The sequence below is a fragment of the Cebidichthys violaceus genome, unplaced genomic scaffold (assembly GCF_023349555.1).
Source record: "Cebidichthys violaceus isolate CVI_PGR_0920_01 unplaced genomic scaffold, fCebVio1.0.p SCAF_13, whole genome shotgun sequence".
Lineage (NCBI taxonomy): Eukaryota > Metazoa > Chordata > Actinopteri > Perciformes > Stichaeidae > Cebidichthys > Cebidichthys violaceus.
In genome coordinates this window covers 3,606,631-3,631,306 of record NW_027176296.1, presented here as the reverse complement: position 1 = coordinate 3,631,306, position 24,676 = coordinate 3,606,631, and the positions used below count along the sequence as shown (strand labels likewise).

The following is a 24,676-nucleotide window of genomic DNA, read 5'->3' as shown; positions in this document are numbered from 1 at the left end:
TCAGCGTCTGCAGAGTTATCATTCAAACTGTTCAACGTGTGAGTCGAGAAACGGAGCCCCGTAAAGTGACACAGTATAGAAGAAGAACAAAGAAAAGGCCACCACATAGTCAAAGACTGAGAGACTAAGAGAACAAACGTGTTCTGCAGGCCCAAAATAAGAACTTGAATTTGTAGTTTTCGTTTGATTTGGGATGCTTCATTTCAAATGGAAGCATTAAACAGTAAACAACAACACTTCAGTTAAAGGATATATTCATAATGTTTCCATTTCTTGCAAATGTGAAATTTATATCAAAGCTGTAGGCTTGATGCTGCAAGAAGAACAGTAACTCCTGTGTAAATTATGTCCTTTTCAACTGGGTTCTACTGTGCAAAAAGAGTGAAAATAAGCTATAAGTTAACCCATGCTTTTACCAAGCAAGTCAACATTACGGTGTTAAGCACACAATTAATGAATTATTTGCAGTACAGAGAAGTTAGTGAGCGAGTAACAAGGAAGTCGGTGAACTGTGAGAGGTGTGAGTTTTTATTTTATCAGTGATATGGGGGAGAAGCAACTTATCACAAAAAGGGAATAACACTTCACTGTGAAGATCTCACAGTAAGCCAAAAAAAGAGAGATGGTGAAAGATGTGAGTAAAATGTTTGCAGGGTTAAAAATTATGCAAAACTAACAGTTTAAAACCAAACACCAAATATCAGATTTAAATTTTTGTTTTAATTATAATGCGTACACGGAAATGTTTTATTCTTATTGTTTAATATATTTTAATCTAAATATATGAAACAAGTCAATATCATATTCAATGGAAAGCGTGAGTGTTCTTCCGTATGGGGAATAAAGCTAAATATTGTTAATGGAATTTTAAAAAATGTAATAATAGTTGGATGTCTTGGAGTAACATGCAACATAATGCATGTGTTAAATGCAAATCATATAATTTAATTCATGTTTTAGATGCACAATCTTTAACATGAAACAACCGCCATAAGCGGAGTAAAACATAAATTAAATATTGTCCCTCTGTATAAAGGAAAACTGATCATTTTCATATTTCATATAAAGATGAAAATTCAAGTACAAATTCTTGAGCCTAACATTTTTACTTGAATGTAATTTGTTATTTTCCTGCTCTGTAAACAAATTATTGTTATTTGTATTATTGTTTTAATGCTTTATTAATATATTGTAAAAATTAAGCAAAGCTATTTACTAAGAGGCACAATTGTACAAAAAGGCTGATGATTTGACTTGTTAATAAATACACTGGTTGTGTTGCACTATGATGTTGATCATCCAGGAAGTGGCTTTATAAATATGTTGACTATCTTTGCCCCGTGATACCACACCTTCCTGTTCACACCACCACCACCACGCCTCACCATACTTTAGAAATTCTGGGTCCTAATCTTGCGACCATTATTATATACTATTATTATAGTCAACAGTTTAAAATGTCCTAAATAAATCCTTTCAGAGACATTCTGTTGTGTAACATTGACTGTTTTTGCAGGTCACCCAATAAACACTTAGAGCATAATAATAGAGTTGGTTGTGATTTCTGAGGATGACATTTTTGGTGTTAAACTGGATTGCACTGTATTGGTATGTATTTGAAAAATGTTGTCTCCACTATGTGTTCAGTGGGGGACTCCTCTGTTATGCACATTTTCATGGTCAATAGTGTATTAAGTGTTTAATTGCCTTTTTGTGATTGTGGTGTGTGTGTGACTCCTGATGGTGGATAGCTGATATGAACAGGGAAGATGGATCAAATATGGACCATGTAAACTTGCACCTCCACATAATCACAACGTGCTTAAAAAGTTGCATTTAAATGGAAACAAAAGGAAACGTGCACCACCAAAACACAAGCACAAACACCAGCTCAAGCTTACAAATAAATATAAATTACAGTTGACTTTCTTTTTTCCCCCTGAAAGATGGATTACACCCATTCTGATAAAACTCTATATTAATTTGTTTGGTTTGACTGTCTAACAAAGAATGGTTTCATTTATTAAATAGTTCCCCCTCTCTAAGCTTGTTGTTGACATTATACGCAAAAATGATAGGACCAATAACAACATTTTCTAGCATGATGAATCAACAAATTATTTCCACTGTCCCAATGTGGCCAATAAATCAATTACATTAGGTTTAAGCTTTTCAGAGAAACTTTCCCCCTTCTACAGATGAAGGTGTACTTTTCATGCATGCATCTTTCTGCACAGTGAAGATCAAACACCCAAGAAAAGTAACACACATTTTTGAGTGGAAGGGGGCTTAAGAATCATACTTGATTGTACTGACCACGGGTACCGACCATTAATTTGTCTTCAGACCCAAAACAGCCCCCATTTGTCCCTGCTCTTTCTCCTCCTCACCACTAGGTGTCCCCACATTTTACTCCTCGACCACCACAACGGGGTCACTTCCGGTCCCTGTAGCGAGCACACGAACAGGAAGCTAGCTCCACACACGTGAAAAAAATCTTTAGCCAAAACAGACAGCCTACCCAAGATGGACATTACAGAGGTCCCCGTGAGTCACGACAACAAAGGTAAGAAAAAGAAGAATAAGAAGACAAAGAATAAGGAGGGAAACGGAGGAGCCGATGGAGTTGAGACGAAGGAGGACGTGAAGATGGAGAAGAGCGAGGCAGCAGATTCTTCCTTCCCCCCCACCTTCAGTGTGTCCGAGATCAAGAACAAACAGCGAAGACACTTTATGTTCCTGAAACTCAAGCAGGAAAAAAGAAAGGTAAAGATCCATACACATACTAAACTAACGTTGTCATTTACCAAGTAAACTTCACGTTAGCTGCCAGTTTATGAGGTACACTCACAGTCTGTGGGTACACCGAGCTATTTACTCAAGTACTGTACTTCAGTGTATATATGAGGTATTTGTGAGGTATTTTTCTCCATGATTTTACTAAAGAACTTCCAATTTTATGGCATGTTATATATCTATTTTATTATATTTCAGAAGGAAATATGGTACCTCTCACTCCACAACGTTGACCTTAAAGCTGCAGTTATCAGTTGCAGTTCAAATTTCTTTTCATAATCCATAAAACATCAGAAGATATAAAATTTACTAGAGCACAAGATGACATCTTCAAGTTGCTGGTTTTGTCTGTCCAACGATCTAAAAACCTCAGATAATCATCACATTTGAGAAGCTGGAACCAAACCAAAACCACACATGTTACAAGCACACTCTGTCTGGCATTTCAGTGTTTGTATTTTTCTGTCTTCATATTTTAGCAAAAGCTGCAGCTGAAGAAGAAGAAGAAAAAAGAAAGGGAAGCTTTAGGTGACAAGGTGAGTTTTTTCCATGTCCCATATGTTGCTCAGTCAAAGACGTTTATTAAGAGACCTTTTAGTTCAGTGAATTTTACCGTTGAACAAGGTAACAACATTAATATTTGGCAATCATATTTTCTTTCATTCTGTCCCTCATGAAGGCGCCGCCAAAAGAAGTCCCAAAGACGATAGAAAACCAGAGGGTGTACGACGAGACGACCGTTGATCCACAAGATGAAGAGGTGTTTACCAAGCTTGGTCGAGCTTGTTCAAACCATCTCGGGTTATATTTAATGGATTTGCATTAACGTGTGTGTGTTTTCATGTACAGATTGCGTTTGACGAGGGAACTGATGAGTTTTCTGCCTATTTCAATGGGTTGACAAACCCCAAAGTGCTCATCACAACATCAGACAGACCCAGAGGGGTAAGTGGCAAAAATATTGAAGTTGCCAGAATCTGTCAGCTTTTTAAATATCATATATCAGAAAAGATGCTCTCTTATCACTTATTTCAAAATATATGCACCGGTAGATTTGGTTTTCCTTAAAGGTCTTAGCCTGCTTCATACACCGGGATAGAGTTTGCAACTTGGCATAGTGCAATAGGTCAAATGTTGAGGCTGTTATTGATATTTTAAAGATGCTGTCTACATTTTCCTGTGGTGTTGAATTGGAGTCTGCTGAGGCTTCTTCTCACTCATAATTTTCAGACATTAATAACTGTCTTGATGTCCATCTTGCAGAGGACGGTGAGGTTTTGTGAGCAGCTGGCCACAGTAATCCCAGACGCCCACGTGTACTACAGAAGAGGGTTGGCCCTGAAGAGGATCATTCCTCAGTGCGTCGCCAGAAACTTCACCTACCTGATGGTCATCAACGAGGATCGCAAAGTGCCCAGTATCCTCAAAGGCAGCTGTGTCTGGAGAGGAGAGGGGAGGATGATGCACATTGCTCTGTATACTGTTCTCTGTTACCCCGTATTCATTACACTGCTGTCATTTAGATAATGGACGGGGATTGTGTTCAATTAAATCCATCCGATTTTAATACTTTTTTTTTTTTTTTTTTTTTTACTACTCTTTGAATCTCACCAACTTCAGAGACGACTGCACTAACAAACGTTGACACGGTGAGATAGAACTTAGACTAGCTTGACTAACCCTAGTCTGACGGTATTCAGCTCCCTTAACCGGACGTTCAGATGGTTTGGTTCTCTGTCATCTTCCTGACGGGCCGACTGCACACTTCAAGATCAGCAATGCTCGACTACGCAAGGAGATGAAGGCAAGTTGATGAGTTCAAATTCTATTTCCTGCTTCTGTTTTGATTAAATGAGACTTTTGTAATACCGTGACAATAGTAATGGGTTATACAGTTTTAAAGAAAATAATGTGCATGATGAATTAAGCCTGCTAGTCAAAAGTAAGACATATGCCTTTATTTATTTGCATTTAAATCATCATTATCATTTAATAAATGAAGCCACTGTTAGTCATGTTATCCCATCATGTTTGTTGTACTTTCTCGTTGCAGAGACGAGGCAAAGATCCAACTTTACACTCTCCAGAGGTGATCCTCAACAACTTCACCACTCGTCTGGGTCACAGCATCGGCCGGATGTTTGCTGCCCTCTTTCCACAAGACCCTCAGTTCGTGGGTCGACAGGTCGCCACCTTCCACAACCAGAGAGACTTTGTCTTTTTCAGATTTCACAGGTGAGTGTTTCAACTGAAGTCTGACCTGCCTTGTATTAGAACCCTCATTTTTCAGAAGCTGTTCCAAGAATATAGATGGTCTATTAACGGGTATTGTGATCTCTCGAAGGTACATCTTCAAGAACGAGAAGAAAGTTGGTATTCAAGAGCTGGGACCTCGCTTCACCCTCAAACTGCGCTCTCTACAGAAAGGCACCTTTGACTCAAAGTTCGGGGAGTACGAGTGGGTCCTGAAGGTGAGTCTATCGGTGCCGAAACCTTTCTTTGAGAAGAGCTGCAATGATGGAACCAGTGAAGTCAGCACTTCAATAGCAATTTGTTTTGTGCCGTGCCACTTGAAGTTTATTAATGTCTGCCATGTTTGAAGTGCTTTTTAAACGTGACTCAGAATAGGAATAATGTCCCAGGCTTTTTCTGTTATGCTAAAAAAAAAATACACTTCTTCTGTTTCCAGCGCCATGAGATGGATGCCTGCAGACGAAAGTTCCATCTTTAAATGCAAAATAACAACCAGCAGGACAAAGATAATACTGCAGTTTGTGGCTTTCCACAAATGGACTTTAGAGTGGACATCCAGATTCTTTGTGGACGACTAGTTATCACTTGTATTTTCAACTAAACATGATGACAACACCGATTTCTGGATTTTTTTTAAATATCACATGGCTGTAGATTCAAACTCACTCTGACAACGACTTCTATAAAGCTGCATCTGCAGGCCAAGTGTGGGACAGGAGCCTGTAGCTCATGGCAAGGACTTTACTCTCCGTTAGTTGGGAGACACCAGAGAGGAGACATACTGGATCTCTACATGAATCTGAATAACCTGAATACAAGTGTATGTGAGAGTTGTACTCGCGTGTCTGCAGTTCCTTTCAAATGTATCTAAACAAACTGTGTGAATGTGGCCTAAAATGAATACATCATTGTGAGACTGCCCTGGTCACAGACTGCCTATTACATCCTGGTCTTTGCAAAGGATATCAGTGCAACAACAACAGTTTCTGGAAATGGTGACATGGCTCAAATCGTGTCTACAGTGCAGCAGCTTTTTGTATTTGATGGGACTTTAAAAAATAATTATGGATGACACATTTGTCACAATGTCACATTTCAAAAGGCATACACTCATTTTAATAAAACATGTTGCTGCAAGTTTAAAATGTGGAAATACCATTTATTCTCAATCAGGAATGAAAAATGTACAATTAAAAAGGCACATATGTGTGTCGACGTGGGTTAGTTACTTCAAAGCAAGTATGTCAAGACTAATATCGTACCACATAAGCACCTGCAAATGTTTCCATATGATATTTTACAAAGGCAAAAGTTAATTAAAAAAAAGTTAGTTGCTCGTCCCCAAATTCACAAACGCTACTGAGGCGTTCCAGTCCACAACGCAGGTCCTGCAGTCCAGTTCCGACAAGGCAACACAATGTCCAAAACCTGCAGAAATGTTTCATATGCATTAGTCAGACCTAATAACCATTTTACTCAAAAGTAACTGTAGTACTGTACACGTCATCTCCCAAGTTCCAACAAGTTTCATTTAGAGTTCACGAACACTTTTCATTTAAGAGTAGATCATTTTGAACCAGTTGTCTGTAAATGAGATGTATCTTGTTGCCCAACATTTCTCCAGGTATTCCAATGTGGCTGTAAATTATGACCTTATATAAACTTGATGTTTTTACTTCCGGAATAGATTAACATCTAATATTGGTACAACAGAACATGTTAAGCTTTTCAGATATGCCTATTCTCAACTGCTTATGTTTAAGTGTTTTTTCTTTGCTTTTCTTAAAGACAGTGCAGCTGGTTATCGGTTGCCAGTGGGGGGAATAAGTACTCTGTGTACAAATGATCTCATTACAAGTAAATGTCATGTATTCAAATGTAAAGTATCAGCATCAAACTTAAAGTACCAAAAGTAAAAGTACTCAAGCTGAATATCCCATTTCACAATAATGTATATTATGTTACTTGATTATAGTATTGATGCACGGGTTTAACAATACTTTATGGAGAAAGGATTTTTTTTTTTTGAATGAGATTTTGTGATGTGATTGTAGGTGTTAATACTGTGTTCGGTCTTTGATCTCTTCGCACCCAGAGAATGACACGAACAGATGTTTACTGAGAAGAACACGCGCTGTGATACTAACAGAGGAAGAGGCTCGGTGTGCCGGTGCTATAGAAAGGAGCAGACTTTCTGCGGTCTGAACGGGTTGTTGCTGGACGACATGCCGGTGAGCAGAGGGTCCTGCCGGGCGTTCTGCAGGCAGAACTGCTGCAGATCTGCTGCGGCCTGTGACACCTGTGGAGAGAAACAAAACAAACAAGTCCTGTAAAGTTAAATGCTGTTATGTAATCAACCAGATGGGATAACGTCTGAACAACAAACGAAACAACACGCCCTTAAGAGTAACGTTAACGTTACCTTAACTCTGTGCATGCCAGCTTCCAGGCGTAACTGTTGGACGACTTTCTTCATCGCTACGATGCTGGATGATCCCGACATTGTTAAGGTGTCGTGGGACTGTAGTCTTTATAATGACGACTTTAAAACTTTACCAAAAAAGTCACGTTTGGTCTACAAAGCTTGGTTGACAACTATTTCTTCCTCATCACAGAGTTTCCGGTTTTCTTTACAGGAGTGTCCACCGGTGCTGCCTTCACGGGGTGTTCTTAAAATGTAATATTCTACTGTCGACTGTTTATTTTAGATGGAAATTGCACCAAATGAGAATACGTACAAGTTCATGAAACGTAATTCATTTAAATTAAGAAATTAAATAAAATCTAATCAAAACTAAATTATTTCCCTCTAAATTCAGGGCAATGAAAGGAAAATGCGTAGATTTTACCATTATTTGTGCTTTGGTTGATTTATATTCCAAAAGTTGTTTACGTAGTAAATGTTGTATGAACGCTCTAACTCTAATATCAAAAACACGAATGACCTTTGGGGGAGAATAAACAATTTCTCAATAAACTTCATAATTACGACAACTTCCAGGGTGCGCGAAAGCAGCACCAGACCAATAGAAATCGCGACCTCTAGTGGTAATTAAGTGTTATCACATTTAGACATAATAACCAGAAATACTGTACAAGAAAAACTTCAGACATTTCTCGACATGCCCTGAATGTTTTCAATGTAATGTGTGACGTTTAAGAAGTAACTATTTATTTTTTTGCTAAATCAATAATACAATCTAAAAACAAAATATAGCTTACTAGTATAAAGAACATCAAACCATATCGCATGTCGCTTTTGCTGGATGAATAACGTAATATAAAATACCGAGATTGCCCTGCCAGCATTCACCCATTCAATTTCAATTTCAATTTAACTAAAAACTGAATTTACCTGCACAACGGATTCAAATTTAAGGACAGTGTCAAATGACGACAAATTGGATTAGCTGCTTCTCTCTGCAGTAATTGTCATCATCAGCACCAGAGCAACCAGCGCTGGAACTCTCATAAAATAAACTCCACTGGGCGACTGTCTGGTGTTTGATTGCACCAAATTGTTACCGAGCAGTTCACGCCTTCACACCCCAATAAACGAGGCTTCCTGCGAACAAACCTAACAGAAATCTACCCTCTTAAAGTGTTTCTCTGCTTCTCCTGGGAATGGTAATGGAGCTGTCTTGTGAGTCAATGAGATATCCTGAAGACAGAAGACCGACCAGTTGCAAGGTACGTTAAAAAAATGAATGCATCATTGTCTTTGTGTACAGGGAACAACAATTTGCTGTCACTTATGGTGCCAATATGCACACTGAAACGTGTTGATGGCCGTTTTTGTGTGTTTAGTTTGTGGAGCTCCATGTGCTGTATGTTCCAGAAGACCAGTGGAATGTGAAGCTCAATAAAGTCCCTGCTGAAGCCATAGAGAGCTTCATATCTGCTGGCTTCATCAGGTAAAAAAATGCTATGCTGGAAATGTTTATTTATTAGCAAGTGTTGTTATCAGGTAATTCTGTCAGACAAACAGTGAAATAAAAAGTATTTATTTAATACTTATTTGATGGATTAAAACTATAAAGTGACTATCTCAAAGTTCTCGATGTTTTCAAAGCACTGTGCAGCCTATAAGGAAAGGCACTTTACTTTAAATGTTTCTTTCCCAATTTGCGTTTAAAACTTGATATTATTATGGTATTTAAATGTGAGCTCTTGAAAGCTATTATATTTTGATTAAAGCAATTATTAAACTTTTCCCTCAGATTTTTATTTTACAGTGTTTAGCCTACAACAGGTTACTAAAACCCACAGAAAGCCAGATTACAGATAGTTTTACCTGGGTTCTTCACGAAGTGCGAAAGAAGTGTGAAAACATAATTTGTGTTATGGTTCAATTATCTTGAATCTCCATTTCATCACTCAGGGTTCATCCTGATAGCACCCTGAAAACTCTGAGGAGAGAGCTGGGAGCTCTTCTTGGCGCTGAGAGGCACATCGAAAAGTTTTCCTTCCTCAAATGTGTGGGGTGCAGTTTGGCTCTGGTGAGTGCAGCTGGCTGTTTATTGTGGTTTTCTAAAGCTGGTTGTGTTTCACCGGGCAGACAGTAGAGAGAAACAATGCAGACAGTTTGATTAACAAGTTCACTATTCAAGCTGTAAACACTGATGAGAGTGAGAGTGTGTGTGAGAGAGAGTGTGTGTGTGTGTGTGTGTGTGTGTGTGTGTGTGTGTGTGTGTGTGTACAAGAGAGGGAAGTGAATACACAGTTTTAACTGCAATGCCTCTCACAACAAACAACTCCTTACTATTACAGGTCAAGAGCAAACAGGAGAAGGATCTGAAAGTGAAAACGTTCGCTCCACCGTATGTATGTAGAATCCATGTTCCATATTTGCATTTTTTTTCTTTGGAATAGTCACTGACAAAAAATTAGATTGATTAAGATAAAGAATCGCAAGGCAATATTACATTTTGGTATTATAAATAATAGTATTTCAGGTTTTCAAAATGTCAAATACAAGAGCAGGTCCCAATCACAGCAAGTGGATTTCAAATATATGGTATTTACTTGTGTGAGTGTGACTATATCACTTTAGATTTTGTATTTGTTATGGCATCTACGCTGCTAATTTCTCCCTCAATTTTGTTATGAACTTCAGTGATTTCCTGTATGTACTTGTCTAATTAGTTTGTTAGCCTTGCAGCTCTACAGTATGTGATGATCTTTATTATGTGCCAGTTAAGCCCCACTTATGTCTTGTCACCTGTCGTCAGGCCCCACAGCCAGAGCTTTACCTGCTGCCCACTGTGGAGATCGACAGCAGTGTTTGCTCCCAGTCGCTCAACCCAGACACCAGCAGCAGCTCCCCAGACCACCAGACCTATTACCCCCCTCCCAAGACATGCAGCCTGCCAGCAGGAACAAAAGAGCCTGTTAAATTTCCCCTTATCCCCCAGTGTTCCCATCAGCCACCTCCCACTCCCAGCCTGGAAGAGGAGGAGGATGAAGATGAGGAGCAGAGCTATAGTTCTTCAGAGGCAGAAGGAGAAAATGAAGAGGAGGGTCTCTCTTCCAACAAGTTAGAGTGGGCAGAGCAGGAATGTTGCCCGAGGAAGCCTCATAATCAAAGGGCAACACAGCTTGTTTCACAGAATAAAGACAAAATTACAGGTACAATATATTAGCTTTTGCTCCGCAACAAAGAATGCATTATATGCTCCAGTTTTACACATTTGCAGCCTGTTATCTGTGCAATTATCCCATGTGATGAAAGTGCAGGTTTCTGTAATTTCAAACAAAGTGCTGCTGATATTCACCATGTTTCAGAACAGATATTATCACTCCTCTTGTGACTCATATTCTTGAGGTAAATGTGAAAATGGCAATTGTAAATTATGCTACAAAATACCCTTATCTTCACTGAAAAGCACATTTCAGGCAAACAGACAAGAATGCAAACATAAAATGATGCAGAACAAAATTTGTATTAGTTTGAATGTGAAAATGACATTGGCATTTTTTAATCTGGTTTACCAGGCACTTGTTGCATTTGGTAGAAAAGGATTTTACATCTGCCACCCAGCCAACATTACTGTACTAAGCTCTTCAGTTGTTATATATCCACAGCTTTACAACGATGTGAAGCTGATTCAGCTCAGGTGAAGGAGTTGCCAGAGAACAAAGAAACCTGCAAAAAGAACAGACAGGACCACCGACAGAACAGAGCGGCCAGATATTCAGGAGTCACCCAGTCTCTGGAGGACAGAGATTCAGGCTGCTCGCTCGCAGACGGGTACTGTGCAGCTTAACTTGAGTGCCATACTTGTACCCTGCTGTGAATACTCATACTACTGTTTCTGTAACTGTCTCTTTTTACAGGCTCGGCAAATCAAAAGATGTACATGTATTGAAGTCCATCAGGACTAAACCAACAAGTGAGGTAATGTATAGTGTTTTCTGACAAAACCTTAAAACATATCTTAGCATGTTGACTTCAGTCTTTCCTCTTGAGAAAAAAAAACCTATGAGAGAGGTTGCCCTTAAAGGATTTTTGACAGGGCCTTTTTTTTAAAAAAAAGAAAAGAAAAAAAGTAAATTTGAAGTTTCTTGGTGTAGTCATTAGTCTAAATTCCACTGCCAGCAGGCGGCTCTAGTGGAGTGTGTGAGGAATACAGACTAGTCCATTAAAATCAAACTCTGTTCAGACTGTTGTATTTCTTGCTCTCTTTAAGGTGACAGAAAGTCCAGTTGGGTTGTCTCGGTGTGTTGGGCTCACCGCTCCAACTCCAGGTCGAGCCTTCGCTGTGGTCACTCAAAAAACGACTGCCTCTCTCGCCTTTCAGACAAACAGTAAGCTGTCACTTTGGCCACATACAAATTAATGATTATTCACTTCTTTTTTTTTAACCCAACTAACATGTCTGTTACTGTTAGGAGAGGAACTGATCGAGGAAATCAAGCTGGTGAGGGAGGAGAGAAAGCAACTGGAGTGGACAAGGCAAGAGTTGCTAAGAAAGGGGAAAGATTTGTTGGCTCAAAACAGACATCGCAGGAACCAAGGTGAGCGATCAAATACTGTTTAGTAAAAAGCAATGAGCAATCATAACTTCTGTAGTTTGCCATCAGTCTGTGAACCCAAGAACAGAACAGAACATAATTGTTCTTTATGTGGATCAACAAACCTGTAATATATTACTGTTATAAAGAGAAAATTAACTTAAATTTAAGTATAAATATTCTAGTGCTTAATTGCTAATACAGAATAGAAGACCTAATCCCCTGTGGTTTTAATTGCGGTTGATAATATGTTAAAGACATGAAATAAAGTAAAAATGTAATTCCTATATTTTTTAGTAGGTCAAATTTGTCAAAAGCAATTCGGCTCATGCCTTTCTTGTCAATGTAAAGCACGTGACAGTTGGAAGAAGAAATATTTTGAGACCAAGAAGGCCACAGCACCCTTGGAGGAAAATCTGAGAAACTTACGACAAGAGTTGGAGACATTTTACAACAAACTCTTGCACCAGCTCCAGGCCAGAGATAACAGAGGGAAGCCAAGACGACAGGGCAGATCTTCCATAAAGGTACAATTGATCTTGTTTATTATGTCTATGTTTTTGACTTATATTAAAAGGTAGGCATGTATGAGTTTGGAAGATTCCCTAATCCTATTCTTACTCTAAATATTTCTATATTTCCAAAGAAATCGGGATACACTGTATGATATTTTGAATTGCTAATGTACCTTTTTCACAGCATACATTTGAACTTATAGAAGTAAAAGCAAAAGTTGAATTAAGAATGCATCATAGCGAAGCCCTGTAAGTGGAACCCCTGGCTTTTGTTGTCAAAATGTCTGCTATGAAACAGGCCTATCAAAGGGCTTAGTGATTAAAAATGACACCAGTGCTGCTGTTTTTCATAAAAGTCAAGTAAATGACTGATTGAAAGATGACTTTCAGAATGAGCTCATCATTCAGATCATGACAGAGAGCCATGAGATTGACAACCTGAAGAGGAAGGTAGAGGATGCGAAGATGAAGCTGGTAACAGAGATAAAGGTAACACATATTCTATGAATCTATATGTTTCTATAACCTCTGAACAAAAGTAGCTGTTGTACAACATAGGAAGTTGATAACTAGTCAAGAGGCATATTTGTAAAAATATCAACATCCTACAAATATGTGTTCTAACATGTACTTGAAAGTGATATTATTCCATAAAATATTCTACATACTTTACTATGAGGATACAAATTATTACTAGTTAGTACTACAATGCAAATTTGCATATTTGAACAGTAAATATATAATTATTTGAAATAATAGAAAATACTACTTTTTATGCTGTTTGCTTTTACATTTTAAATGAGTTCCTAATTAGTGTTACTAATGCCACACTTCGGAGTACGAGAGTTTTCTCAATGCGTAAAGGAACACTTCATCTAACAGCTTATCAGAAAAAAAAAATATTTGGAGAAATATGTTTTTTAGTGGACAGGAAGGGTATTGGCACTTGTTTCTTCGTTCTATCTTAATGTGCTGGCTACATTAATTGAAAAAAAAAAAAAAATACATTTGAATGTCTTATTTACAACAACAAGTGTAGTCCTTCAGTGCCTCATCCTCTGAACACCAAAGGGTGGCAACTGTAACACACAAGCTTCGAGAAGTAAGTTACACTGCCCCTCTGAACCCACTACAAGTGATCAGCTCTCACATCCCATTCGTTATTCAACTCGCTACCTTAGGCTGCGGTCCACAGTACACGTGGCTTCTCAATTGTTTGTGAAAATCTTGATATTGATTTGGGGGCAATGACATAGCTGGATAGCTAGCTAGTCTTGTTTTGTTCAGAGGATGAGGCACTGAAAGACGACACTTGTTGTTGTAAATAAGACATTTAAATGTAATTAAGATATTCAAATGTATTAATTTTCTTCATGTTATGTAGCCAGCGTATAGGTTTAGAACGGTGAACAGGCAGTTAACTGGAACTACTTAGTATGTGTACATTATCAGAAATAAAATGAATAGATGCCCTACAGCCAATCAGAATCAAGTATTCACCCAGACCATGGTGTAATCCCTGATAATGGACATCTCATCGGGAATTATTCCTTCCATACCTGAGATGGAGAAGCATGAAGTTCCTTAACATAGAAAGGCTCAAGTAAAGTAACAGTACCTTGATTTTCTACTTCAGTACTGTACTTGGGTAAATACACTTTGATATGCCGGCGCACCATCTGGTATATTATATTAACAAACCATGTTATTTTTTTCATGAATGGCTGCGTAGTTGAGGAAACAGGCTGCCACAGAGCTGAGGGCCCTGAAGGCTGAGCTGGCCCAGAAGAAGAGTCAGTCCTCTCACCCTGGTCCCATGTCATCGCTGGGCTTTGGAAAGACCACACGGGACAGACCACAAGTTCAAAGCACCTCCATCTAATTCAGTACATACAGACTGTGAAACAATCCTTTGGTGGGACAGCAGTTGATATTGATTTGTTTGATTTTATGAGTTTAGTATTCTTGTACTTTTACTTTTCCATTTTTTGTTATTACTTCATGTAAATGTGTTTGAAATGTTGATACTCTTTTCATTCTGAATTTCTCAGGAGAATTAATAAAAACAATCAAAGATGCCTCCGAAATACCACATTAAGATACCAAGATCTTGAGGAACACCATAGAGAAAGTCATGCTTTAAAATGTAAAAAATGTTTTAATTATGAAAAGAACCAATAGCTCAAAATTGGTCAATCAAAAAACTGTTTACAGTAGGTCACTTATAGATTGGTTGTCTTTCCATCCAAGAATCAGTTGTTTCAGTTTGCACAGAGGAATGTCAGAGACGTAACTACATTCAATGGCAACAGCAATAAAAGCCCCAATAAACACTTGCGTGCGAGTATGGATCCCTGACCATAAAGAAGCCACACCCCATTACTGCTGCAAAGGGATATATTGACATAGCAACAAACAGGAGGGGTGATGCAAATTTCTGCAGCAAGAGTATCCCAGTTTGTATAGTATGCCATTCAAAATATATATTAGTGTAGTATAATTTGTCATGAAAGTCAAAAAAAGTCATGCAATGAAAATGTTATAGCATAGTATGTCATAAAAAGTAATAGTATAGTATGCTTTAAATAAGTCATAAGAAATCTATTTTAAAAAATCATTGTATAGTGTGTCATAAAAATGTCTTTAAATCTATTACAGTGATAGTTTATTGTAAAAATGTCATGATAAGCATTAAGTAAGTAATAATAATAATAATTAAGTAATAACAAAAGAGTTTCTTTAAAATAAATTCATACACTCTGACACACTGATGCAGGAAGAAATACTAGCAACACACATGAGTAGTTTTTTCAGCATACTTTACTATGACTACTTTCAACATAGTATGGTATCTGGAAAAAGTCATAGCATAATAATAATATGACTTTTTTTACTTTTTTCGACATGCTATACTGAGACTTTTTTCGACATATTATACTATCACTTTTTTCTTTTTCTTTTTTTATATACTATTCTATAACTTTTTAATGTATTTTTTTGACATGCTATACTATGACTTTTTATGACTTTTTTCAACATATTATTCTATGATGTTTTTCAACATGATACACTCTGAATTAAAAAAAATATCGACATACTATACTGTGACTTTTTAATGTATTTTTTTTTCAACATACTACACTATGACTTTTTGATATCTTTATTCAACATATTATACTATGATTTTTTTTCTTTATGTTTTGACATACTATTCTTTGACTTTGTAACGTATTTTTTCGACATGTTATACTATGACTTTTTTTTTTCCGACATACTATTCTATGCTTTTTTTCAACAGTATTCCTTCCTGCATCAGTGTGTGCGTGACCTCAGAGCCAGGAAACATCGCAGTCAACAGATGAATCCTCTCTACCCCATCTATGAAAACTTCAACCCAGAGTACTGCCGTAGTGAGAATAACATTCCCACAGTATATGAAAGTTAATATTAACAAAGATGTACAGTAGATTTTTATCTTAAAACATCCTCTCGCTCCCATCAGTACCTGCTATTGTGTTTACACCATTTCTACTAACCTTGTAACTTTATTCTTTGTTTCTCCTCAGATTTCAGATTTTTTGGCTCATTGCGACTTCAAAACGACTATTTGAGTTAAAAGAGAATGTTTGCGACACATCACAGAAAACAAATGATATGAGAGATAACTAGTTAACATAAATGATAAGTCATGTTTACTGTGTATCACTGCTTTTACATCATGTTCTTGACAAGTTTATGGAATGCCAACAAAAGTTCAGAAAATAAGCTCTCTTAAATAAGCTTTAAACAATCTGTGACACCAGTTTTTAGAGAACACAGACATATTTTAATTAAAAAGAAATTGCGTGTTGGTTGGGATTACAGGGAAGCGTCTTTTATTAGCTATACTCTAAAGTAATATGCTATTCAATTTGTGACCAGTTGGAAACTTTTAAAACTCAAAAGTGTCACAACATAGTTTTTAAAATTATGTTGGAGGTGAGTCCTATTAAATACATGTGGCTAATGATTGTGTCATTAAGTGTTAAAAGGAAACTAGGGTTGATCTCAGGTCGTTGGTGGTGATTAAAAGACGTGTTCAAGTCTGACTAGCACCTAGCAGTTATAGCCTTATTATAACTAAATGATTACAGGAAAGAAAAGAGCCATCTATTTTTTCGAACTAAAATATATATATTATAACTGTGTTCCCACTCACTACTTCATATACACAGTTTATTTAAAAAGTTACACATATTGCTGTTTGTAAATATTGATGTAATGCTCTTTTTAATTTATAATTATAAAATATATGTCCACTATTTTCATGCTGTGTAATATTGAGATATTTCTATTTGTCTCATTTATGAAATCAAACAATTGTCAAGTAGGAGCAAGAATTTATAACCTTCTGTAGTCAGACTTACGATAACTATAACATTTAATTGTTTATTTCTAAAAACACAAAGACATTAAAACACATTCTTTCAAAAAGTTGTTTATATACTTTATACATAAAATAATGTCTGATTACAAGGCAAGGCTTTTTCTAAATTTTTTAAAAAGCATTAGTAAATTATTTAAGTTCCATTGTCAACTTACTTTGGGATGAAAATATTTATTATAAATGTGTGACATTTAGTGTCGGAAAAGTTTACACTTGCAAGTCATTATTAAATATAATATATTATGCATTTAAATTGTTGAACTCTCTTCACTTTCGGTTTGACTCGACTGCTGGAGGATTTCATAACGTGTTTTTTGGATTTAATTCTGAAGATATAATAATTGTTTTTTTAATCATACAAGGTCTTGCATGATATTATTGATTAAAGGTTTTGCAGAGAGAATTATTGGTTCCAGCCTGCCCTCCATCCTGGACTTGTACACCTCCAGAGTCAGGAAACGGGCAGGAAACATCACTGCAGACCCATCACACCCTCGACACAACCAGTTCCAACTCCTCCCCTCTGGTAGGCGCTACAGAGCGCTGTGAGCCAAAACCTCCAGACACAGGAACAGCTTCTTTCCACTGGCCGTCACTCTGATGAACAATTAATCAGACAATACTGCACCTCCATTTGCACTATCACTATCACCTCAATTCCATTGTCATTGTTGTTGTATAGGTTTATGCTCATATATGTATATATATATATATATATATATATATATATATATATATATATATATATATATATATATATGTATACTGTACATAGTCGTTAAATGTTTATACTTACATCTGTTCTACTTTTTTTGTTGTCCTTGTCTTATTTTTTTATATATTTTTTGTTTATTTGTAAACTTGTGTATGTACGTTGTGAGCAAAGTGAAAACCGGACTCAAATTCTTGTATGTGTACGTATAGTACACATACATGGTCAATAAAGCTGATTCTGATTTTGATTTTGATTACTCATTCCTGGTATAATACATAAAACCAGTTGTATTATTTTATACATGATATATTTGTCATATTGGATTTATACATCAGAAATATATTACATTTATACTATATCACAGCCTTAGAAGAATGTAAATCAGTTTTTAAAACTTGCTGTCAGATCAGTGTTTGATGGATTGTTAAGTGCTGATAAAAGTACTGAAAAAAGTCATAGTATAGCATGTCAGACAAAGTCATAGTATAGCATGTTAAAAAAGTCATATTATAGTACATTGAAAAAAGTCATGGTATAGCATGTCAAAAAAAGTAGTAAAAAAAGTCATAGTATAGTTATAGTATAGTATGTCAAAACATGAAGGAAAAAAAGTCATGGTACAGCATGTTGAAAAAAGTCATAGGATAATATGTCGAAAAAAGATATCAAAAAGTAATAGTAGTATGTCGAAAAAAGTCAGTATAGTATGTTAAAAAAAAGTCATATTATAGGATGTGGAAAAAAGTTATAGTCAAGTATGTCAAAAAAAGATTTTAAAAAAGTCATAGTATAATGTCTAAAAAAGTTATAGTATTGTATGTTGAAATTTAAAAAAAAGTCAGTGTGGTATGTCAAAGAAAGTCATAGTATAGCATGTCGAAAAAAGAAATAAAAAAAGTAATAGTATAGCATGTCGAAAAAATAAGTCATAGTATAGTACAGTATGTCAGAAAATTACATAAATTAGTCAGAGTGTAGTGTATCATAAATACATACAAAAATGAATATCATCATAGGCAAGGCAAGGCAGGTTTATTTGTATAGCACATTTCAACAACAAAGCAATTCAAAGTGCTTCACATAAAACCATTAAAAGCATCAAAACATAAGGCAAAAGAAAAGAAGATACAAAAACAATTAAGAACATTCATTAAAACATTAAAAAGCTAAAAATAGAATAAAAGTTGCAGTGCAGTTTAAGAAATAAAATACAGTAGTAAAATGCAGAAATGCAGGAAATTGATTAATATCCTTGAATCTGGTTCAATCAAAGGCAGCAGCAAACAGAAAAGTCTTCAGTCTTGATTTAAAGAAGCTGAAGGTCTCAGCAGACCTGCAGCTTTCTGGGACTTTGTTCCAGATATGTGGAGCAGAGAAACTGAACGCTGCTTCTCCATGTTTAGTTCTGACTCTGGGAACAGAAAGTAGACCAGTACCAGACGACCTAAGGGGTCGGAATGGTTCATAAGGTGTCTGTGTTACCTTAAAGATTGTTAAGATTAAGATTGTTTTTCTTATTTTTCAAGAATCAGTTATTTCAGTTTGCACAGAGGAATGTCTGAGACTTAACTACATTCAACGACAACAGCAATAAAAGCCACAATAAACTCTGAAGTGCAAGTATGCATCCCTGGACAGAGAGAAGCCACACCCCATTACTGCTACAAAGGGATATATTGACTTAGCAACAAACAGGAGGGGTGAGGTAAATTTCTGCCGTAGTGTCAAGTGTATCCCAGCTAGCATCCCAAGAGTGCATTCCACATCACTTCAGTCTGCTGCTTGGCAACCGGTTCATCACTGTAGTCCAAGATGTTTCCATTCCACATGCCAATGCCCCTCAAACCTTTAGATTTCACTGACTCCGCCTTGGGACAGATACTCTGTGGGTCATCGTACCAAACCTGATGAATCTGTCCTTTCTGGTCCTGAGGAAAAACAGGAACCCTACAGTTAAATGTAATACATTCTGAGACCCTGTCCATACATTTAAGACCTCATGGCCACTTTGAGTTAGTATCGGTTACATCAGTGACACACTTTACCTTTACTTTACATTGATTTTGATTCTTAGTTTGTGATTACTCCTTGGACTACTGTATCAGTGCAACTAAATTCATAGACGGTATGGGAACAAAGCACAAGAGAATGAACCGAGTGACTAACCCAATGCAAGATTTATTACAAGGAGTAATGTCAGTTATACAAAAAAAGCTGAAAACACACATACATACTTGACTATGTACTGTTATTTCACCTATGAGCGTTGAACTTTGATAAACAGTAATGACATTTTGGAGAATGCGAATGGTTGCATAGCAGTTGGTGGCACCTTGTGAGTCACAAGAAATGTCATAGCATAGTATGGCATAAAAAACAACATGGTAGAGTAATCATGGTATAGTATCATAAAAATCAAAACATTTTTTTTTTCTTTTTCTAAAAAGTCATAGTATAGTGTGCAATGAAAATATAAGAAGTTGTAGTGTCATAATAAAGTCATGGAAAATGTCTAGTATGTTGTGACAAATAAATAATCATAGTATGTCATAAAAAAATGTAATAACTCCATATGCCATGGAAATGTAACAAAACGGCATAGCATATTATGCCCTGAAAAATGACAGGTATGTCATAAAAAAGTCATACAAAATTATTATTATCATAATAATAATAATAAGTAAAAAGAAATATAATTATATGTACATGTGTAAAATGTATCAAAGTATGCAATTAAATTGTGGTAAAAATATCAAAAAAATATGTCAAAGAAATATCTGTTTTGTGGTTGTTTTGAATGGGGGATTTATTGATTTGTAATATATCAGGACTAGAAGAGGTGAAGTTAGTGAAACTTGAACTTGGAAGAAAGACAAAGAATCCATGAAAAAGACGCCCACTTTGCTAACTGATAAAACATTTTACCGAAACTAAGTTGCTGTATATTTTTAAGCAAATTAAAGCAGAATTAAGACTTAAACTACAGTATATAATAAAGACAATGTACCTCGTAATTGAAGTAAGGAGCTTGCTGCTTGTCGTCCCAGAGCCTGCCAGACAATGAGTTGTTGACCTGCTTCATGATCCACTTGTATGTTTTCTGTGTTCCAGCTGCATCACTACAGGGGGCTCCACGGAAAGGTACTTGGATTATAAAACATACTCCCTCCTGGTATGGAAAAAGACGTTAAGGGAAATCTGTGTTAACATTTCAGACAGAACAACTTATGCTGTCCTGCAACAACAAAATAAGTGTAAATAAATGACAGCAATAGCATGTTTTGCCTTCACCAACATTTTCCAGGATGGGAAAAAACAACTTAAGAAAGATCATAAATCACAGGGAGAAGAGAAAAGGTTAAGAGATTAATAATTATCATGTTTATGTATTTCATACGCAAAGGCAATTAGAGGGCTTTATATAATGCATGTTTTTCTTATTGTCAATAAATTCCATAAAAATGGCATCACAATGTCTTAGTCTATCTCAATATTTTTTTACTTCCCTCTCCTATCTGTAGCTCTAAACCATTTGTTTGTAATAATGGAATCAACTGGGCACTGTACATAAACACTAGTAAATAGTGCATGTATTATTAGTATTAATAATACATAATACTACTTAGAGCTGCAGATTAATACACATTTGGTGCTCTAGTGAGAAGGCACAGCAACAGTAAAGCATACGTGCAATTGACTCAGAATAAATGGTCATCAACAGCGTGGCTCATTAATGTGTTTTATTAGTTTTAATAGCCATTCATTGTTAGTTTCAGTCTTTTTATGGGATTTGTAAACAATAAAAACAAGACTAAGAGTCCACACAGCACAGCCATGGTATTGGGTTTTCATCCTCTGAGGACCCTTGCTAAAAATATAGATTACTATACTTAAAAATACAACAAACATTGTAATTGTAAAACTTTTAAAAGGAGCATATCTTACCTGGGAAAAGTTAAGGCATGGGTAGTCATAGCCGTACCATGGCACTCCCATGACTAGCTTCTTTGGATCGATCTTCAGGCTCAAAAACTGGTCATAACCTTAAAAGAATAACAGGCATTTCATATAGTGGCGATGAACAGGTCTGCATTGATAAAATAACTTATCATCATGCATTACTTAACAACTGGACAACAAACCATTCAACGTTTGAGAGACTGGGGCATTGGCCATTGCAATACAGTCCCCCGTGATCTGGCTCTGTTCGTCGTAGGACATCACAAACAGCAGGTCACAAGATTCAGCGATGGTAACATAATCATAGCAGCGCCTGTCGATACATTTTGGTGACCAGGCAACGTCAAATGAGACCTTGAGATCGAGATAAGATAAATAAAACAGAGTCCAGGCAGGTTAGGCAAGGCTTACAGCACTTCAATCATTCATTTTCTTGCCTGCTTGATTCCTATTTAGGGCGAGAGAGGTACTCTCGCCCTAAATAAAAAGAAGTCTTTAGGGAAAGAAGAAGAAGGCTAACCCAAGCTACATGTTCATATTAGGGGACCTTGTCAAAACATTGTGTTCACCTGGGAGCCTGGGATCGCGCTGTGGAAGGCCTCAGTGGTCTCTTTGACCAGGTCTGTCAAAGCATGGTACTCCGGGGAGCCCTTCTCCACTGCTTGTTCGATGTCGATGTTGATCCCATCCATAAATTGACTCTTGGCCAAGTTTACCTTCTCTGTTATCCACGCTGTCCTGTTATATTGGTCCACGATGTAGGGGAGGTGAATATCACCTTTTCCCACCAACAAGGAAATAGAGAAATAGAGATAGTTATGGGTCGATGAATGTTCACAGCAGGAGCAAGAAGTAGAGCCAGAATTGATTAAATGTCATAAATTGATCAATAACATTCACCAGATGGATATAGACCAACAAATCTCAGTGATGGGAGGATGTCATGTCATACTGATGTTGATTGCTTGTTTAGCCCTTGACCTAAAGTAAGAACAATGGACCATACTCTATAATTGCAACAAATAATTTCATTCCACATTGGAATAAGTTATCTTACCTTTAAGTACAACCCGTGCTCCTTTGGAGTGAGCGTAACACATGAGATCAGCGTCATATTTTCCAAATGCTGCCACTGTCGTCACCATGCTCCAGTTGTAGGACTTCCATGTCTTTCCACCCACGTCAAACACAAACACCTTAAAACACAGAGACCACACAGACAGATGACTGTAAGCTTCACTTCTCCTATTCATACTCCATTAATGTCCTGCTAAATATTTCAGAAATGTGTTAATTCGATAAATCCCCCAAGAAGAATACCTGTGACAGACTGATCATTTTCAAGTCAGCCTCATCCTACCACAAAAAAAAAATTGTATCCTGAACTCCAAAATATTAGAAACAAAGCAGGGCTGAAGATGGTGACTGCAAATAACCTTATTTTTTTCATGATCAATACTCAATTATTATTTTAAGTATATTAATCATTTAGTCTAGCCTGTAAAATGTCAATCACAAATTACCTGAGCCGAAACTGATTTCTTAAAACTATAGTCTGACTGACTATAATCAGACAGAAGCTGACCTAGTATTTGGATACAGGGTTCCCTTTGTCAGAAAAAAACCCATGATCAAAATCCTATTGTTACATTTTTGGAAAAGTAAAGCACATGTCAGGGTTAAGTAAATTTAATGATCGATGTTTCACTTTGTATTTGTGAAAAATAATGTGAAGTAAATATTGCAAAACAAGCAACACCACCACATCTTCTGTTTCTTTTGGCTGTTCCCGTTAGGGAAGAACACCTCCACATACTTCCTGAAAAAGGTTGTTTTTTTATGCTTCGAAGCTCGATCTAAGAGTGCCAATAAACCATATCAGTGAGTGACAGTGGCTGATACCGGGGTTATCAATGTTAGTAGTTACACCTGTTTTTGTCAAATCAAATTAGAGAAGGGTCTATTACAAGTATGTCAACTCTCAAATATCAAAAATTGATAAATATACAGTTACAAAAGGGCTCTTCAAAATAGCAGAAGTCAAGTGTGCACAAAAAGGTAGCCTTTTCATATATCACCGACACACTGCACTGATAAAGAGGAACAGTGGTACCAATATGAAACTTATAATAGAAAGCTCAGCAAATATTAGTTATTGCCATGCAGCCAACACATTTATAACAGAAAACACTAAAAACTAGAGTTCACACTTTTGATTTTTCAATTACTTTATGTATGTTTAGACTGTGATAAATTAAATGTTTTCTAGGTGAAGATGCCACTTTAATGTTCACCAACCAAAGCACGACATTTTATAGATTTCCATCATAAGATCTAGTTTTATTACAATCATGAAATTCACGATTGTCACAAAGTGACATACCATTGTAAAATAGCAGCCAACATAAACTTCTGTCCATTCATCTTAAAGCAAAATGTTTTATTTTCTCTTCTTTCAGTCTGCGGGAACTTTTAAATGGTAAAGTGGCCTATTAAATATGCTAGAAAATGGTGAGCGTTTGCAAGGTGAATTGTCCTGTAAAAGTAATGTGCTGCAGGTGGAGTTTGAGCGATACCATGTTGTCAAAGCTGACATTAACTACCTCAAAGTCTCTTTCCTCGCGGATCTGTTGACAGAGCTCCGGTTTCTCACACGGACACACAGCAGCCCTGCAGACCAGGATTATCGACGACAAAAACAGAAGAACGTACGACATGTTCGTAGCAGGACGAATTCTGAACTGACGAAAACAAGTCAGGTGACCCGGAAGTAAGAATATTTCAAAATAAAATAGGCAATAGAATGACCGTATGCAAGCAATTCTTATTTACAGTCCATGGTGCAAGCACGTACCAGGGACACATTAGAAGAAAAATGAATGAATGAATATAAATAAATACATCTGAGTCGATGGGAGTATGTTAGCAACCGTAGTTGAGTACAGGTGATTTAATATTCATGTATCTATGTACACAGCAAGAATCAACTTTTCGATT

General features: G+C 36.6%; 4 protein-coding genes across 4 annotated transcripts; 2 read left to right on the top strand and 2 right to left on the bottom strand.

The window, feature by feature from the left end:
• The first annotated feature begins 2,443 nt into the window (after nucleotides 1–2,443).
• Nucleotides 2,444–6,186, top strand: rpf1 (ribosome production factor 1 homolog). Its single transcript, XM_068707425.1, has 9 exons — nucleotides 2,444–2,766; nucleotides 3,276–3,332; nucleotides 3,476–3,556; nucleotides 3,646–3,741; nucleotides 4,060–4,213; nucleotides 4,518–4,600; nucleotides 4,850–5,031; nucleotides 5,141–5,267; nucleotides 5,486–6,186. The coding sequence occupies exons 1-9, from the start codon at nucleotides 2,527–2,529 to the stop codon at nucleotides 5,525–5,527; spliced, it is 1,062 nt and encodes a 353-aa protein (XP_068563526.1). The 5' UTR covers nucleotides 2,444–2,526; the 3' UTR covers nucleotides 5,528–6,186.
• Nucleotide 6,187: 1 nt separating this feature from the next.
• On the bottom strand, nucleotides 6,188–7,694 carry LOC137870316 (guanine nucleotide-binding protein G(I)/G(S)/G(O) subunit gamma-5). Its single transcript, XM_068707426.1, has 3 exons — nucleotides 7,472–7,694; nucleotides 7,197–7,348; nucleotides 6,188–6,477 (listed from the first exon to the last, which is right to left on the bottom strand). The coding sequence occupies exons 1-2, from the start codon at nucleotides 7,550–7,552 to the stop codon at nucleotides 7,223–7,225; spliced, it is 207 nt and encodes a 68-aa protein (XP_068563527.1). The 5' UTR covers nucleotides 7,553–7,694; the 3' UTR covers nucleotides 6,188–6,477; nucleotides 7,197–7,222.
• A 982-nt stretch (nucleotides 7,695–8,676) lies between these two features.
• On the top strand, nucleotides 8,677–14,656 carry spata1 (spermatogenesis associated 1). Its single transcript, XM_068707126.1, has 12 exons — nucleotides 8,677–8,739; nucleotides 8,857–8,963; nucleotides 9,431–9,548; nucleotides 9,820–9,873; nucleotides 10,281–10,677; nucleotides 11,134–11,299; nucleotides 11,386–11,446; nucleotides 11,739–11,856; nucleotides 11,941–12,066; nucleotides 12,415–12,590; nucleotides 12,969–13,067; nucleotides 14,311–14,656. Exons 1-12 carry the CDS (start codon nucleotides 8,680–8,682, stop codon nucleotides 14,458–14,460), a joined length of 1,632 nt encoding a protein of 543 aa, XP_068563227.1. The 5' UTR covers nucleotides 8,677–8,679; the 3' UTR covers nucleotides 14,461–14,656.
• A 4,078-nt stretch (nucleotides 14,657–18,734) lies between these two features.
• On the bottom strand, nucleotides 18,735–24,432 carry ctbs (chitobiase, di-N-acetyl-). The gene is made up of 7 exons (XM_068707423.1): nucleotides 24,283–24,432; nucleotides 22,737–22,875; nucleotides 22,249–22,457; nucleotides 21,862–22,033; nucleotides 21,665–21,762; nucleotides 20,727–20,888; nucleotides 18,735–19,647 (listed from the first exon to the last, which is right to left on the bottom strand). The coding sequence occupies exons 1-7, from the start codon at nucleotides 24,394–24,396 to the stop codon at nucleotides 19,459–19,461; spliced, it is 1,083 nt and encodes a 360-aa protein (XP_068563524.1). The 5' UTR covers nucleotides 24,397–24,432; the 3' UTR covers nucleotides 18,735–19,458.
• Between the last annotated feature and the right edge of the window lie 244 nt (nucleotides 24,433–24,676).

What these genes read in the sequence shown, in the direction of transcription:
- rpf1 (XM_068707425.1), top strand. Translation starts at nt 2,527, where the DNA reads ATGGACATTACAGAGGTCCCCGTGAGTCACGACAACAAAGGTAAGAAA. An exon ending in TTGATCCACAAGATGAAGAG is followed by an intron (nt 3,557 to 3,645) that starts GTGTTTACCAAG and finishes TTTCATGTACAG; the next exon opens with ATTGCGTTTGACGAGGGAAC. An exon ending in CGAGGATCGCAAAGTGCCCA is followed by an intron (nt 4,214 to 4,517) that starts GTATCCTCAAAG and finishes CCGGACGTTCAG; the next exon opens with ATGGTTTGGTTCTCTGTCAT.
- LOC137870316 (XM_068707426.1), bottom strand. Translation starts at nt 7,552, where the DNA reads ATGTCGGGATCATCCAGCATCGTAGCGATGAAGAAAGTCGTCCAACAG. An exon ending in CTGGCATGCACAGAGTTAAG is followed by an intron (nt 7,349 to 7,471) that starts GTAACGTTAACG and finishes TTCTCTCCACAG; the next exon opens with GTGTCACAGGCCGCAGCAGA.
- spata1 (XM_068707126.1), top strand. Translation starts at nt 8,680, where the DNA reads ATGGAGCTGTCTTGTGAGTCAATGAGATATCCTGAAGACAGAAGACCG. An exon ending in GAAGACCGACCAGTTGCAAG is followed by an intron (nt 8,740 to 8,856) that starts GTACGTTAAAAA and finishes TTGTGTGTTTAG; the next exon opens with TTTGTGGAGCTCCATGTGCT. An exon ending in TGGGGTGCAGTTTGGCTCTG is followed by an intron (nt 9,549 to 9,819) that starts GTGAGTGCAGCT and finishes TTACTATTACAG; the next exon opens with GTCAAGAGCAAACAGGAGAA.
- ctbs (XM_068707423.1), bottom strand. Translation starts at nt 24,396, where the DNA reads ATGTCGTACGTTCTTCTGTTTTTGTCGTCGATAATCCTGGTCTGCAGG. An exon ending in GCGCGATCCCAGGCTCCCAG is followed by an intron (nt 22,034 to 22,248) that starts GTGAACACAATG and finishes CTCGATCTCAAG; the next exon opens with GTCTCATTTGACGTTGCCTG. An exon ending in CTCCTTACTTCAATTACGAG is followed by an intron (nt 19,648 to 20,726) that starts GTACATTGTCTT and finishes GTTTTTCCTCAG; the next exon opens with GACCAGAAAGGACAGATTCA.